General features: G+C 38.5%; 1 protein-coding gene across 4 annotated transcripts; it reads right to left on the bottom strand.

The window, feature by feature from the left end:
• Positions 1 to 321: 321 nt before the first annotated feature.
• LOC129100179 (hepatoma-derived growth factor-related protein 3-like) lies at positions 322 to 9761 on the bottom strand. 4 transcript variants are annotated; one of them, XM_054609741.1, is made up of 6 exons: positions 9478 to 9761; positions 8281 to 8357; positions 7664 to 7802; positions 7168 to 7329; positions 4605 to 4737; positions 322 to 3342 (listed from the first exon to the last, which is right to left on the bottom strand). In XM_054609741.1, the coding sequence occupies exons 1-6, from the start codon at positions 9559 to 9561 to the stop codon at positions 3173 to 3175; spliced, it is 765 nt and encodes a 254-aa protein (XP_054465716.1). In that variant the 5' UTR covers positions 9562 to 9761; the 3' UTR covers positions 322 to 3172. The 4 variants fall into 4 exon arrangements, with proteins under 4 accessions (XP_054465716.1, XP_054465726.1, XP_054465734.1 ...); XM_054609751.1 differs by having other exon boundaries at positions 4605 to 4734; XM_054609759.1 differs by having other exon boundaries at positions 3238 to 3342; positions 4600 to 4737.
• Between the last annotated feature and the right edge of the window lie 8048 nt (positions 9762 to 17809).

Below are 17809 nucleotides of genomic sequence, written 5' to 3'. Positions count from 1 at the left end.
TACACAAAGCCAAGACCTTAGGGGGAGGCAGAGAGGAACAGGTGAGTTTTAAGATTTGATTTAAAAGCGGTGAGGGAGTCTAAGGCCCTGATCTTCTCCTTATTCCATAGGCTCCTGGAATAATAATGTATAAATTGTGCTGCAATGACTGACACACAATGTGAAGTATCCCTGATGTGCAGTAGGCTACATAAAAGCATACTTAATGCACAATATATGAAATACATTCTCTATACTATAGAGAATGTATTTCATATATTGTGCATTAAGTATGCTTTTTTTAACATGCCACCAAGGCTGACAAAGACTGACAAAGATTCTCAGTGAAGCACAAGCACAAGTTTCTCACTCAAATGTAAATGCAAAAGCACTCAGTTCAATGCAACAATGTTCAATGTTCAATGTTCAGGGTTGACAGTTTAATAAATCAGACACTGATGGCACAGGCTGTGTATTACATATTTTTTTTCAACAAAAAATGCTTTGCACTGGTTAGGGGGTACTTGGCTGAAAAAATATTTCACAGGGGGTACATCACTGAAAAAAGGTTGAGAACCACTGCTCTATAGTAATGGTTATTTTAAATGGAAAACAGTAGGCTGTTTGTCCAGAAACCCATGTAACATTTCTTTTTTTGCAGTGTGTATTGAGAATTGCAGCCTCACTCTGCATTCCAATGAGTTTATTTTGTAAAAGTCTGGTCCATAAACAGCAAAAAACAGTTTACAGTAAATTACAAACCTTGAAAATGCAAAACATATTCCAAATACGAGCATAACAAAGAAAAAAAAATGAAAAGCATGAGTTTACATACACAAGTGGTGTCCACTATCATCAAAAATATAAATAGGTCTATATATATGTCATGATAACAATAGCGGAAGCAAAGTAAAGGCATCTGGCACAGAGTTAAAAGACAGAGCAGTCTGGTGTCATCTTTAATCAATCGTAGTAGACTCTCAAAATGTGGGAAAAAACAAGGCAACAGAAAGAAAAGTGGAATGTGTATTGTTTTTCCCCCACAAGTCCTTCGCACACCAACAAATATCTGATTTTAAGCTAAGACCCAATGGACACTTTTTTTTTATCTAAGAATGACCTGGAGCACAACAGTAGAGCATGCCACTATAAAAAAGCTTTGAAATATACAGTGATCTATTCCACAGATACACAGAAGAACGGATGTATCACTTTTCCATAAAAAGATGAGACCTAGAGCAGTCCGAGTAGAATACTTGTCCTATATTCTACGGCAAAATAAAATATACAGTTATAGTTCATTTTCGAGTTACAATGTGTAACCCAGTTGTGCACAATACATTTATCTATGTATTTCCATTCGTCTTTTTTTTTTGGTTACATAAAAGAGTAACATATATGGTGATGGATAATGCTTGAAAAGTTGCTGAATATTCCGTAGTTCCCTCCCATAATCATCCCTGTAAAAAAACAATTTTAAGCTACAACTAGAATGATCAGTACAACGCAATACCCAACATATATCATAGATGGTAGGAGAGTATATATATATATATGTATACATAGAGGTCTTATTAAAATGCATTTGTACACAGTGACAGGTGATCGTGAGTGATGCAATACAGACATGTTATGCACGGGCCAGTATAAATACGGATTGATGGCTATCTACACTCTGTATGGTTATGAAGAAGGACACGGGCCACTCCAACCCGCTGTTTGATCTGGCCTAAATATGACATGTAACGATAGATTGTATTACATCATGTCACATGCAGAGTAGAGATGCGCTGATACTGTATTTCTATTTCAACAGAATTCACAAACTACCTTCAGAACAAATATAACAAGTCACTTTTCAACACCAATTAAAGAGGCAGTAAGTAATCTACTGTGCTGTACTTTAGAGAGTGACGGGGCTGTGGGTTACTACTACGGACCCTTTACTTGAAAAAGCCAACCATGTCCCGTCCTGTGTACGAGCTTTCCTTCATAAAGTAAATGGCTTGTTATTGACTGTTGGACTTTTACTGTCGTAGGTTTGTCACAAAGTATTCAACGTCTCGTTAACTTAAGTGCAGAATGAGTAGGATTTGTTTGTGGCGCTACGTAAGTGACATTCAAAGATGGCCCCTCTTCCCCGGCTCTACACCATCAGAAACCCCGCCCGCTGGCATGCGGTAAGGATGTCTCCTTTTGGAACAAATTTGTGCGCTTGGCATTTCGACCTTGCTGAATTTACGCCATGTCTGCCACTTGCGCAGCATCCTCTCGGATGCATGCTTACGATCTGGCACCAGGTCGCTACGTTGACAGCTGGTAGTGTTCCTAACAAAGCAAAATAAGAAAATACAGGCAGAGGGGCAGGGTCTCATACTTCTGGTGGGTCCTAAGTGACAATCGAAAGGGATTCTTTTTTTTTGTTAGTCTATACATTTCTGTTTTTGGAAAAACAGACTCATTCCCCTTTAAAGTCTTTAAACTCTGGTGGTCATGATGTTTTAGCTAACTAACCCTTTTTATTTATTGTCACATAGTAATCTTACATTGCGACTTGTACATATTGTTCTCCCTTCTGTATGAAAATGTCCAAATTACAGAACTCCTTTATATATTTTCCTGTCTATTCCTATGGGAAAATTTAGCCAACAACTCCAATTGCTGATGTAGACCGTGAGATATAATAATCACAAAGAAGTGTACATGTACAACAACAAATAGGCAAACAAGTAACATTTTATGTTTTCCAGTGAAGCTACAGATTTAGTTCTACTCGCCACCCGTACCACTCAACAATTGCCTAACAAATAAGTGCCATTTAAGGTAATGAAAGGGTACACCTTTAATTTCAACATATTACTCCGATTGGGCGATCCATATAAACACAACTAACATTATCACAATGCATAATTGTTGCCAAAAGACCACCATTAAGGTCAAGTCAAGTACTTAATGCCCCTTTAGATATCCTATACTTCACGTTTATTTCACAATATAAACTTACAAGCATTCAGAGTCACAGGATGAAAGTGAAATACAAACCTTAAACTGTCTATTTTAGAGAGTTCAAGATGACAAACTTCTGACACGACCCTTGGCATTAAGTTTTTAGCGCTGACAAAATGTTGTTACGAATGTACCCTGGCATCCACACGATGACCACCATGACACCAGTATCATTATGGGTGCGTCTTTAACACAAAACACATACTGGAAGTCCGACGGAGAAGTGGAGGTGACGATGGCAGCCAGTGGGTGGTGCTGATGAGAAATCATGACGTTGATTCATCTTTCCAAACATCACAGCTACAAGGAATGATTTCATGCTTTCTTCACTTAATGTTCTTCTATGAGCAGCTGGTTCTGGGGGACACATAAATAAAGAAATAAAGTTATTATAAGCATCGTTGTTAGTATTATTAAGTCAAAAGAAAAGGGTTGACCAAAGTGCTTTGCATTAACGAGAAATTTTAAATACAATGAAATAATTCAAACAAAAAAATTCAGTAGCCAAAGAACTGTAACTGGGTTATTAGAAGGCAAAATAGTGGCACAATAAACCATTAGAAATGAGACGAAATGTTGTTATTTAAACCCAATGTTGTTATGGTGACCATGTTAGCAAACTTGCTTATTTATGGGGCCTGTGTCCACGTAGCACCTTTTCCGGCAGATTATATCTATTTGTTTGATGTCATTTCTTTCACCATGAGCATCAATTGCAGAATATGTGCTTCATACTTTGTATGGATGAGCTTGTCACCGCTCAATATGACAGCTGTAACAGCAGAGCGAGGAGAGACAAGGCGTACGGTGATAAAAGCAAAAATAAAAATCCAAAGTTGAAGTTTAACACGTAACAGTAAGTGTTCTTTTGCAGATGAAAAGATGTTAGGTCGTCACCAATCACTCCTTACAGAGACTTTGTTCTTGTTTGGAATTGAAAAAGACATGACCCTGACATCAAGATGTGGGTGTGTCCTGTCATAACAGCTGGAGCAAATTGAGAGGACAGAATATATATATAGATATTGTGTTTTTATTGCACAATTTGGTAATATATGTCAATATGTGATCAAAGTTTGTGAGCTTGCAAAAGCACATCAACATTGTTTGAAATGACTCTCAACGCCACAAGGGGGAGACAGAGGTTCGCATTGCAGGTTTAACCAATGGGTCACACAGCTGGCACTGGGAAAGGTCATAACAACTGGAAGAAGAGTAAAGAGTATTCAAATCAGGAGTGGTCACAGTGCTGTGGCGCCGCTTATGATTTGCAGGACGAAGAGCAGTTAAGGCTTTGGCTAAAAGCTCTAAACCTTAAAAACAGCAAGTTGGATATGCGTTAGAACTGGAGAAGAAAGAAATAGGTGTACGATAAGGGTCAAAATGATTTGATGTATTTATTTTTCTCATCTACGGGAATCCACGGAGGAATTTCCGAAACAACATACTGAAAATGAAATCACTAAAATGAGATCAGCCACTCAAAAGTAGTGATATCTTAAGGGCTTTATGGGACACCGACCTTTAAACTGTGGCCTGTTTCTTTGCACCTGTGTCATGTGAGCACTGATGAATGATCCGACTGCTAAATATGCAGGCGTTTATCAAGCCCACCTTACTGTCGGTGGTATTTTGGATGATGTCGTTGTCGGGGTCTCCTCCCTCTGAGCCGCTCTTCTGGTCGTCATCTTTGTCGTCCTTCTCCAGGTCGTCCTCTACAGACGAGACCCTCGACAGCTTGGAGGATTTCTGCTACCGACACACGGTAAACTCGCTTAGTGTCAAAAGTTTCATTTCTAAAATGTCAATCATGTTTTGTGTATCCCATTGATCAACCTCTGTTTAATCTATCTATTTATCCATCTATCTATCTATCTATCTATCTATCTATCTATCTATCTATCTATCTATCTATCTATCTATCTATCCATCCATCCATCCATCCATCCATCCATCCATCCATCCATCCATCCATCCATCCATCCATCCATCCATCCCTCCACCCATCCATCCATCAACCCATCCACCTCCCTACCTTACCGTCACTCGCCACTTTCAAAACTGTAATTAAAACTCATCTATTTAAATCTACTTTCAACCTGTGATGCTAGTTATAAGTATGTGTTTTTGTCTTGTTGTTGATTTCTGTTATAATGTCATCTCTCTGCCTTGTTTACAATTTTATTTATTTTGTTTCTGTCTTTATCATGTAAAGTGCCTTTGAGTATCTTTTAAAGCGCTATAAAATTATAATGTATTATTATTATTACTATTAGATACTATCTATCTATCTATCTATCTATCTATCTATCTATCTATCTATCTATCTATCTATCTATCTATCTATCTATCTATCTATCTATCTATCTATCAAACTTGACAAGTTTCATTAGTTCCAGCGTCTCAAATGTGAGAATTGTCTGAGTTTTTTCAAACAGAATGTTTTGGTTTTACGAAGGAAAAAGGTTGAGGACGCCGACTAGAGCGCTTTGAACGTAACTGGTTTACAGTAGAGCAAATGTTATCCTCATAAAGAAGAATAGGAGTAGAGCGAACATTTAACTGTTTTCCGTTCTCATTAAGACTTGTGCAAAAGAAAATGGCGATTGTTTTTGTTTTTTATGGCAATAACACACGTCAGTGGGGCTGTAAAGTGTTGTCGCAGCTCGCCGTGAAGAAGAAGGAGGATGGCTGGCTAACTAGCTAGGTAGTTTGTTCTTCTCGACCCAACGCGACTTGCTGCCCACCAGCCTGCTGTTCAGCTCATTCTCTGTAACCAGTGTGGCATTAAAGCATGGCAGAATTAGCTACATTTAATCATTTCACCATCTGTTAATGTGTGAGTTTGAAAACAAACAAATGATTGTTCCTTCCTCTCATCATCCCCTTTAAACAGAGATCACATTTAATCTTTTCTCAGCTGAGGAGATTCCAGTTAATTTGTGTAACTACACACACACACACACACACACACACACACACACACACACACACACACACACACACACACACAGTGTTTCAATGATCTGACAGGACACACACACACACAACAGCAAACCGCTCCACAGCAGTGCCAAAATTCCTTCGGATGCACCACATGTGCTGTGCGTAATAGAGCCCAGTTGCTAGGCAACAGCGGTTGCTAAGTGAGGAGCAGGATGCATGTGACTTTTTCAACCTGCTCCCATTTACAGCAGCAATGGCTTATGCACTATTACAGTAACACACTGTGGCAGTACTCTGCAGCACTCCTTCCCTTCAAACCTCCAAGCTTTTCTTTCTCTTTTTTCAAAGTAAAGGCAAGGTCAAACAAAAGAGAACGGTGTAATGGATACAGTGAGAACATCAGGAACACGAGGTTGTTAGAGAAACTAGTATGTTTGGATGAGTGGAAATGTGGAGAAATGCCAAACAGTAAAGCTACAGTGTCGTAAGCATAAAAAAAACCTAAATTAATCAGCCAGGCTGCTCTATTTGGAATAAATCCTTAACTGGACGACCCCCTCTGGAAATATGCACCAGATATATGTTAGAGGATAAAGCTGGCCTTACTTGATACTTTTCTTACTGCCAACAAATCCCATGAAAAGACCAGCATTACTCAAAGGGAAATAATCCATTTACCTGAGGCCCGATTCAGTTGCAGATTAATCCACATTTGCTACAAAGTAAGCTACAGTGTGTGTTCATATCACCGAAAAAACATCGTTTATAATCCTGCATGCAAGCCTGGTCATTTGGAACAGGCAAGACTGTTGATTCATGCATTGAATGTATGTGTTAAGAATAAATGAGTTGACATATTGCCTAAGTAACTTTTTATTTTTATTTTTATAAAATGTGATCTTATTTTTATCTTAATCATTTTCAAATAGTTCAATCTATGCCACACATTACTTGATTGAGAAAAGTGGTTAGTCATTTCAGGACGGTTTGGGACGGTTGCCATAAAAGTTAAGTTAGAGCCCTAACTGACACAAACGACACACTGCTGGTGACCTCTGTCTGTACTGTTCATGCCAAATCTCAAATGAGCAGACAGGATATGAAAGATTGCTTCTAAAGTCATAAAACCAAGCCCTAAACTGACATATGTCATCATTTTTCCAGGCTGGTTGTCATTGTCACATGATTGTTTTCCTGGCTCCTGTGTTAGTATGTTAACAAGCTGAGGTGAGGTACCTTGGAGGTGGCTGTCTTTTTCCGTTTGGATCCGGTCTTGTCCCCCTTCAGCTTTTCCTTGTCGTCTTCCTCCTCAACAGAGTCGCCCTCCTCGCCCTCGCTGCTGCCGTCGGCGGCGTTTCCCCCCTCCTCTGTTTCCGATGAACACTGTTGCTGGATGGCCTGTGGTACGAAAAGATGCCCACCGATCATTTTTTTTGCAAAAAACATAAAGCAGAAATGGCTAGTTCCACAGTAACAGACACTTCTAAGGTATAAATGTGATACCGCAAGTTAAGACAAATGATTGCAACATTTTTGCTCAAATGCTATCTGCTTTCAACGGCCCTTTCATTTGTGCCTTACACATTTTTGGTGAGGCAACAGTGTGGCTTTGTCGAGTTTCAAACCTGTCTGGCGTCTCTGCTTTCAACGGCCCCCCCATTTTTGGTGAGGCAACATGTTTTCTCCCCCTGTACTCTCTCTACACAACAGACACAACAGACAGCCAGCTGACCTGATAGCCTGTGAACTTGACTCCAGGGTTGTTCTCGATCTCCCACAGGCCCTCGTTGAAGCCTTTCCTCTTGTTGGACTTGCCAAATTTGTCTTTATACTCCTTGTAAGGCAGGAGATCCTTCGGGCCCAGGAATGCACTAAAGAAGGGGGAAGAGACAGCTATTACTTTAACTAAAACAGTCTGGAAAATGACGATGTTTCACAAGTTAAATGTGGCGTTATCGTGCATAAAAGCCTACAAATTTAACACATCCAAGCTGCTGAGCAACTTCAAAAGCACAACACTATGAGCATTAAACTGTAATAACATATAGAAGTAAAACCCCAGCTGATTCCATTTATTTTAAAAAGTGTTTGCTTATACAGTCAAGGTTATACAACTATTATTTCCAAGGTCAAGCATGAACTGTCAAAAAACAAACCTAAAACTCTAAAAACATGTTGACGTTCCCTAAATGTAAGGTACTGGAAAAAGAATCGTAACTTATGGTGCTAACTGTATCACAACTCGGTAACATTCATATTGATCTGAGAGGGGCAGCTGCTATTCTTTTATTTATCATTCATATAAAAGTACCGCTGCACATCTTGGGGGGAGAAATAAAAGGTGCCTACGTTTCATGGGTCCCAAAGAAGAAGATGGGGTATTTGTTGGCGGGCGGTTTGACAGCTCCTTCTGGAAGCTCATCAATCTGAAAGACAGGGAGAGAGAAGCATTCACTGTTAGATAAGATAAGATAAGATAATCCTTTATTAGTCCCGCAGGGGGGAAATTTACAAGATTACAGCAGCAAAAAGGATAGTGCAAACAAGAGACATAGTAAATAAAATAAAAAAACGAGATCAAAATAAGTATTTTAATAAGCAAATGAGCAATACAAAACTGTAAAAAAAACAGTAAAGAAGAGTAAAGAATCCACAGTAACTGAAATATTATATATACAGACAGAAACTATTATTACTATTGTATTGCACAGTGTATTAGTGTCATGTGGTCTACTGGTATATACTGATATATATATATATAATAAGATTCCCGGTGATCTTTTAATGTCTATCATAGTACCTTAAATGATATATAGGCCTACTACTAAGGGGATGGTATGAGCATATGTCCTGTCCCATATACAATACAGCTTGTTTGAAATGGCACTGTTGTTGTTTATTGATAGAAAGATGCTCCAATGAATTTGTTTCAAGAGGGGTTAAAAAAAATGGAGCCTGAGTGCCTGGTGCACAGTGACAAACCACCGTGAACTCATAACATGAAGCCCATGTGCGCCATTGAACGAGAGGCCGTGCTCGGCGTGCTGTGAGGCGGCTACACTGTGTCACAAACACGGCATCATTCACAGAGAGGAGACGGGGGGGTGACGGTAGTGTGGAGGCAGAGGCGCCACGGTTTACCTGAGGTCAACGAGTATTGTGTGACAGCTCAATGCAAACATTAAATGAAGAAAAAAAAAGAAAAAAAGAAAAAAAAACACATGTTGAACTAATTAGTGGAAATAATTAAGGTGGAAAAAAGATGAACTCAAACAAGAGCTGCAAGAAAAAGAAGCGGGGAACGTATCGAGACTGTGGAGCCCAATAAATGCATTTTCATTATAAAAATAAAATTAAAAATATATATATATATATATATTTAATGCATATTCAAATGCATTAAATATACGTTTTGGTCTCCGCCAACATAACTAAGCAGACCAAACACAGCACCCCTCTCCCGGTTCCTCCAGAGAAGCAGCGGCTGCATTGTGCACATCAACCCCGCCTCCCTCTGCTCGCAGCCCGGCCGCATCCTCCACTCACCCTCGCCGGCCAGTGCGGATATCCTTTCATCTTCGCGAAAACCAGATCTCCTGCCTTGTAGTCCCGAGGCCGTGGTCGAGCCATGTCGGCGGGTAGATGAGACGCGGCCGTCGGATAGGACTTTACGATCCTGTGCGGTTCTCCCCGGGGCCCCTCTCAACGCAGGGCTGAATTATCGACCATCAATGTTTTTTTTATATCAAGACTGCAGTTTTACACGGAAATAAATAATTAAATAAAATAAAACGCGGAAAACGGGGCCTGGGAGAGGGCTACCCTCTTACGCACGGATTCAGGTGTAAAGCGTCGCCGAGAATAGCCTAAGTTGGAGAACAGGGTACCTGTGAGAAACGCAAAGTCTGTCACAATAACACAACTCCAATATCCGGTCAACGAAATAAAAGCAACGACAACACACATGCCTTTAATATATATATATATTTTACATGCATTTGCTTAAAAAATGACGACTGGAACGTGTATTTTAATCCAACACCCAAGAAAAAAGCCAACTTCATATATCACCAACATGAGTGCATTACATGTGGTGAAATGTTGCCAGAATATTACCAACAAATTGATGCAACACATATTAATAATACAATAATCCTTGTTTCATTGACTGCATAGACTCCGGTTTAAATTGAACTCATATACTTGTTCCTCCCACAGTTTAATGACAGTTTGCATCCACTTGGAGGAAGCATCTCCTAAGTGATGTTAGCAAGCTCAAGTATAAGAGATGAGATAAGATAAAATAAGATAAGATATTATCTACAGGATTACAGCAGCATAGATATAGTGCAAACAAGGTACATAGTAGAAAAAACAAACAAGTATTTTAAATAAGTAAGTGAGTAAGAAAAATAAAAAATCCACAATAACAAAAAAAAAAATCTTATAAATACAGACAGAATAATTATAGTTATAGTATTGCACTTCTTGAGCCCTTGCTGCAGATAAGTAGCAGTTAATACCAACTTGTTACTTCATCTAGTATTCATATTAGAAACAAGTCAGAGAAGACAGCAATTTCCGGAAGTCTGGCACAAATGATACGAGAAAAAAAAGACAAAGCAAGATTATTTTTTGTAAATACATTCAAATATATATAAATAAAATATGGTGGGCTATTTTCCACTTGCATAAGGGAATATGCAGTTATTTCACCATTACATATCACTGCTGTACATCTCAAGGAAGGAGAACCCAGAGGGCTGTGGTACAAAGTGGAGGAATGGGGATACATTGCCAACACCTTCTCCAGCGATGTCACTCTCCAGATGAATAACTGCTGATACTGCATAAAAACTTATTTTATGCTGATGTTACTAGAGGTGTCTACATATACATTCATAAAGAATATTCATTAAGCAAGGTTGTGTTATTACTATCAGGTGGGATTTCTTCATGTGCTTTTATCTACAAAATAGGGCTGTCAGGCTGAAACAGCATTATATCAAATATGATTCCTAACCACAAATGTATTTTACTGCTGACAGTAATTTCTATGAAGAAGTAATCAATCATGAAGAAAAATTTGTATTTTGGTTGACTTGGGTGTTTGTATCTCCAAAATGATTTTAAATTAGCTGTATTTAGAAAGCTCTGGATCAGACTGGCTGATTTGGATAAAGTCTGCTGTTTGTTTGATGATCCAGTACTGGATCCATCACAAAGTTAAAATCCTCAGCTAGAGTTAAGTTGTGGGTGTGAGGGTTGGGTAAGGACGCTAGCACTGTACTTATAAATGTATCATCCTCATGGTTGGGTGCGTAGACGTTAGCCAATGTTACTAGTGTATTGTAGATTTTTCTCAGCTACTATAATATATCTACCATTTGGATCTGAATTGTAACATCACATGGAATGAAAGGAAAGTTTATATTAATTATAATAGCGGTTCCTTGTGACCTGGAGTTAAAATTTGAATCAAACACGTGTCCAATCCAGTTTTTTTGTAGTTGTTTGTGAGCTTGGTTTTTAAGATGTGTTTCTTGCAAGAAAGCGCCATCTACCCCTAACTTCTTTAGATGAGCCAATATATTTCCTCGTTTCACCGGTCCGTTCAAGCCTCTACAGTTCCAGGTGATAAACTGCACCTCACTTTCATTCCCAGTTCTAAATGACCCCTTCATATTTCTGTTTATGATCTAGTTTTGTAATGGATATGTTGCATGTGAGAAACCTTTCATCCACCAGAGAGAAAGAAAACCAGTTTTCTGAGGGTTTTTAATGATATCCGTCTTCTGATGCAGGTGATGGTTCTGTGTTAGTACTTCTTGACCTCGGCTCTGCGTTCGACACTGTAGACCTTCATATCCTCATTAAGAGGCTACTTGATTGGAAGGGCACATCTGGCATAGCATTAGACTGGTTTTCACCTAGATCTGTAGTATCAATGGCTGAACCAGAGATGCCCCATACATGCCTTTATCTCTTCTTGCATTGTTTACCCTAATGCACTTTTCTCCTCTCTCGGTATGTTTGCTCTTGATCATGTTCAGGCAATCCAGAATGCTACTGCTAGACTGCCATGTCTCACGTTTCCCCCATACTTAGATTTCTTCACTGGATTCTTGGAAAAGAAATTGTGTTTTTTTTAAAGTTCTGTAATGGTCTCAAAGAGAAAACAAGAACATTTGAGATGACGTGTCTGGAAATTAATGAAACTTTTGTATTTGCATAAAGTCATCATAAATAATACACAGAAAAAAGGCCTACTGTATACACCAAACAGTCGTATTAAAAACGATATCTTCTGTAGATTCATTATTATTCCTGCTGTATTTGGTCCTAGTTCATCCCTGTGTTTTGTGTCTTATGGTTTTTCAGCCTTCAGTCTGTCTTCAGTCTTCTATTGATGTCATGACATTGAGATCGATTGATCAGTGGATAAAACTAGCATAGTGCCGAATACAAACAGAAAAGAAACAAGAACCAATGATGCTGAATATTTATTGCAGTAAATGTAAAAGTTTGCAGTGGTTCCAGTTAAAGCAGACTGGTCCAACTGCAGACATTCATGATCACTCTGAACTACTGAATTCGCACTGCACACACGTAGGGCCTCTTCTGATAACAGGCCTCATCGTTCCAGAGTCCCCAGGCTGTAAAAAAAAAAAGAAGGTAGACGTGATTTTGTGTCAGTGGGAATCAGCCTCGATGGTAATAAAGCCTCTCAGGAATGTATGTAATTGTAAGAACAATTCAAAACTGTATGGAAAAAGTGGACGCAGTTACTGTGGCATCACCCATTGGTTTGTAGACTATGGAAGCCTCCAGTTCGGAAAACCATTTTGTTTTTTGTACACCACCATCTTGGGGGTTTTTTGCATCCAGAAATGCAACAAGAGGGCGGAGTTAGGTAAACCCAACGCTGTATGAAAGAATATTAGGCCTAAACCGTTACAAATTAACTTTTATTGACTGAAAACAAACTATTAAAGGGTTAAAGTTCTAAGGTGAAAACAATGACCCCCAGACAGTACAACGCCGTGGTAGTGAGCTGTCAATCACAAGGTAGCCACACCCTTAAGCACACCCTGCATTATGGTCTATTTTAATCTAAATGGGACTATCCTTTACTAAATGGAATTCAGACTGTATTGAAGAAGACTTGAAACTATCGATTTAGACCATAAACTCATGTTTATAATGTTTACTGAGGTAATAAATCAAGGGAGAAGTAGGGTCATTTTCTCATAGACTACTATGCAATCAGACTTCTTTTTTCAAACAGAGGAGACGCCCCTGCTGACCTTGTGCAAGATACTGTGTGAATGATTATAATCTGATAAGCAGTTTGGAACCTTGTATTCCAGTGTCGGCACATAGTTTTAGGAGATTTGAGTGCTCTGAACACTAGTAAAGTGCTGCATAGTTTTTGTTGTCCTTTTACCATTTACTCTCAGGATGCAAGCAACTGTCTGAACAGGATGAGGTCACATTCACTCTCTCAAGTCTGATGTGTGTTTGTTTTTATCACCTCTGCATCATCAAAGGTCAGATGCGCCGTATCATGAAACGCCTTCACACAGCGCCCCCCCATCCATCTGGAACCAGACTTCACCGATGTATTGTCTACATGGTGTTTTATATTTCTCACTACACATTTCTCCAGGATTCCCTGTATCGCAGAAAAAGAAGCGCTGTCAGTTTAGTGTTCCTTTAATATATTTTATATATATATAAATAAATATATATATATATATATATATATATATATATATATATATATATATATATATATATATATATATATATCTTACAAAATATTTACATCTGTTATCTGTCAGTGTTTGTATTGATTTTAAAATTATTTTACTTCTGACATGTCTTTAATATATGAACCGGGAAGCCCAGGTCTTTTACTTGTTTCAAAGTGCAGTTTGTTTTAAGCTTTTATGCCTGATGAGGATCTGAGATCAGCTCAAAGTGCTGAGACCTTAAAACTGAAATCTAAAAACTCTGTAGATCCTTTTATTCTCCCGAAACACAAAAAGACAAAGGAGACCCACCTCAGGTGTGTAGGGTCTGGTGCCACGTTCGAGGTTCCTCGTCTGTCTGGATGTCAGTCTGATCTTTGCCACACTTAAATATCCAGAGCTGATGCCCTGAGTACATGTTATTTTAATGTTCAAACAGCACCTGTGGGGAAAATGAATAGCCAAAAATGATTAAATTGTTAAATTGTAACCTAAGCTCCAGGCCTGAGCCCAACTGTGTCATTTTTCAAAAATGCAAAAAAGAAAAATGGGCAAGGAGCTTGGTAAGAAATGTCTACCTGAGCAGAGAATGAAGCCGCTCTCCCTATGTGTGTGTGGTTATCCAAGCTCCATCTTGCTTTGTGGACATAGCTGGGCCTGTGCAATCTTTCAGTTCAAGTTTTTACAACAAGCAATAAGTACTTTAGCTTGGGTACATTTTTTTTTGCAATAGGAATTATGAACCTAATATGAAATATAAATTATCTATAAAATCAGAAAAAAGTCATTTGATGACGTAGCGTCCTTCAAAGATCCTTCAATGTCTTTGAGAAACACAAAAGTGCCAATATCAGATGATGTCACGGGATGACAATACTATGTACAGTTGTTTAAGTAGGTGAAACAGTGACTATAGGAATAGTCCTTACTGATAGTGACTCTAACAAGGTAAACAACTTAAAGTTTTGCTTACCTCCTCAGCGGACTGCCTGCAATCATGTGAATACACTTGTTAAAATCTCTCGTCTCATACATACTTTTTTATTACAGAATAAAAGTTAAATAACTACAGTAAATATTCTCTCTAAATTCCTCCCAAATGTCCAGATTATGGCTCAGTGGGTCTTAGATTCACTGTTATAACACAATAGGTACGCAGTAGTTTTAAAATAATAATACAGTGTAATTCATGGTAAGATCCCCCTTATTACTTAACTTCAAATCTTGTTCCCCAATACCAACATGTATGTATTGGTACTAGCAGTGAACTAATCCAATTTGTCAGCCCAGAGAGCGGTACCTGGGCTTTGGATATCTGCCGATACCAAGTACTGCTACAAGCTGTATGCCTCACTGTGTGGAAGTGACTGGGATCTTCATTTTATGTGTAAGGCACATTAGGCTCCATTAAAACATAACTTTTCTAATTTTGTAAAATAAAAAGTGTCAGATAAATAAATAGAAATAAATGTACAGAATTGTTATGTATTGTAATTGAGGGCCCTCTACAACTGTATTATACCCTGATGACACAGGCCATGTATGTATGTATATTTACTTCAAAAGTCTCTGAACAACAAACATTGCTGAGGAGAATTTACATGAATGAGGTTACATAAACCTGGCGAGCCTAGACTATGGCTATACATTAATGTACATGAAAGGAAGTTACATCAGTTATGCCAACCAAACGTCTTATGCAGGCTCATGTGAATGGCCACGCAACTATTGACTAGCAGTGTACGTTGATAGAAAACATTGTTAACAATCTTATGCTGTCTTGCTAATGTGTGAATTGGGGTTAAATTGATCCAAAACCCCTGTTGTCTGAGCAAGGCTTAAAACCAGATCTGGGTAGAATTAGACCAAATCTGGTTAGATTAGGACCAGATCTGGGTAGAATAGGAACAAATCTGTGTTGAATGAGATAGGATCTGGTTAGAATAAGACCAGAACTGGGTAAAAAAGCCCAGATCTGGATTGAAATGTCTTCTCTAGAAACATATTGCTTTGTAGTTTATGTAACTTTATCTTCGTGCCAGAGACTGCTTACGCTTTCCTGTTTGGGGGGGGGGCATGGCAGATCTGGGCCAACTGCAATTTTAGCTCGGGACCAACAAACCATATGGGCATGTGCACGCGTTCAACTGAGTGGGGCCTGATGGCCAGGGCCCCTGCAGTCATCCCATTGGTTGATTTTAATGATACAAGGGTGTACACGTCTTGCTTCATAACTAAAGAGGGACTGTTACTAATATTACAACAATGGCGATGATAGTGTGGATTATTTAACTACAGTACGGTTTTTCACTTTACCCCTGATGTGCTTTTGGAGCACATCAACCGGATGACTTAATCATCCGGTTGATGTGAAAAGATATTAAAAAAAAGATATAAAAACATAATTCAACGGTTCAAGTGGTTCATAAGGAAAACTTGGTTAAATTGGAAATTCCTTCGCTATCCATGTCGTCTTTTTGGAGGGGAAACTGTCTGGACAGCAGGTGGATTTAAAGACTTAAACATCCTACAGAAAGTTGTGCATCGCATGTGGTAATGCCAACAAGTTATGCTTACCAGGAAGAACCAATGTTGCCTCTCCGCTTGAAGGTGCGTACAGATGTCGCAGTGAACAATACAATTGTCAGACTGAAGAAAACGGGTATGTCCTAGGTAGAATAATAACCTGTACAAAACTTTGTGGAAAGTGCGAAATTGCATTTCATGGACATGAGGAGTGTGCCGGCTGGTTAAACTCTGGCATTTTAAGATGCATCTTTGAGAATATGTGCGAGGGAGACTCCAGACTAAGGAACCATTACGATGTCACAACCCTATTTTAAGGGCACCCGAGCCATTTTTTAAAACAAACTTTTGGATCGCATGTACAATGTTACAAGGATTAGGTTGCTCATTGGATGACAAATGCACCTGTCGTTGCTAGTCATGAGTAGGCTAATTGATGTTGACAGATCTTTAACGATGGTCCTATATATTTGTATGAAGAGATATGTGTCAGATCTTCATTGTGGGATTTTAGGTGACATTATTCGGCTGGAATTTTGTGAGACAGATACAGCAAGTTGACCTGGTGGCTTAGTTTTAATAGAATCCCATTCTCACCTTTGCAACGTTATTGGCTGGTCGCTACACACCCACTGCCTGAAAGCTGATTCCCAGAAATGAATACAGCAAAATAAATAGGAACATTTAAATATAGTGCCCTGACCCCATGAGTAACAGCTCTTAAAATTTGATCAACCCTTGTTGTCTGAAACCCATGTTAAGCAGCTGTCTAGATGTTGTTTCTTCCGTCTATACATGCCTTTATCTCCTCTCGCATAAATTACTCTCTGAGGTAGAATGCTCTCGATCATCTGCAACAATCAGAATGCTGCTGTTAGACTGATCACTAGGTCAAATAGACAGTCTCACATTACCCCCATACTCAGAACTCTTCACTGGCTTCTTGGAAAATAAATTGTTTTATTTTTGTGTATGATGTGCCAAACTGTTTTTTTTTTTTTTTTACAAATGATATACATAATTATTCATAGTAGAATTTACAGTGACGTGTTTTCAGTTTCCAACAGATGTGACGCACCAAAAGTAGGACATTTTTTTATGTTATATGTTTTTTAAATGTTCTCATTTCTCCATTTTTCTTTTGCCATACATCTCAATCAAAGCTTTTGCATTAAATCTTTTTATTTGAGAATTTAATAAAAAGCTTTTCTATTATTCCAAAATAATAATTTCACTTTTCATTTTCAAATTGCCATTTTTCTTCTTATTTTAATTCTGTGTAAAATGACATTCTAGAGCTGTACCTCCATCATTACAATATCTTCAAGATAATACTGGAGAGTTAAGGAGGTCTCATTTATTGTCTGTATGTAAAAAGTAGACATAGTTACCGGGACATCACCCATTAGTTTGTGGACTGCCTTTTTGGAGCCTCTATTTCGGCAACATTAAACCACTCGAATGAGCAAAACATGGACGGAAAAAAACAGAAACAAGTCGATATAATTTTAAATTTTATAATAGAATTAATCAGATGTTTTTTTGACTTTTTATTTCCACTGCCGGCTCCCTCAGTATTTGTTTTTGTTCCAGCTTTT

This window comes from Anoplopoma fimbria, chromosome 2, assembly GCF_027596085.1.
Source record: "Anoplopoma fimbria isolate UVic2021 breed Golden Eagle Sablefish chromosome 2, Afim_UVic_2022, whole genome shotgun sequence".
NCBI lineage: Eukaryota > Metazoa > Chordata > Actinopteri > Perciformes > Anoplopomatidae > Anoplopoma > Anoplopoma fimbria.
This window is presented reverse-complemented; position numbering and strand designations above follow the sequence as displayed.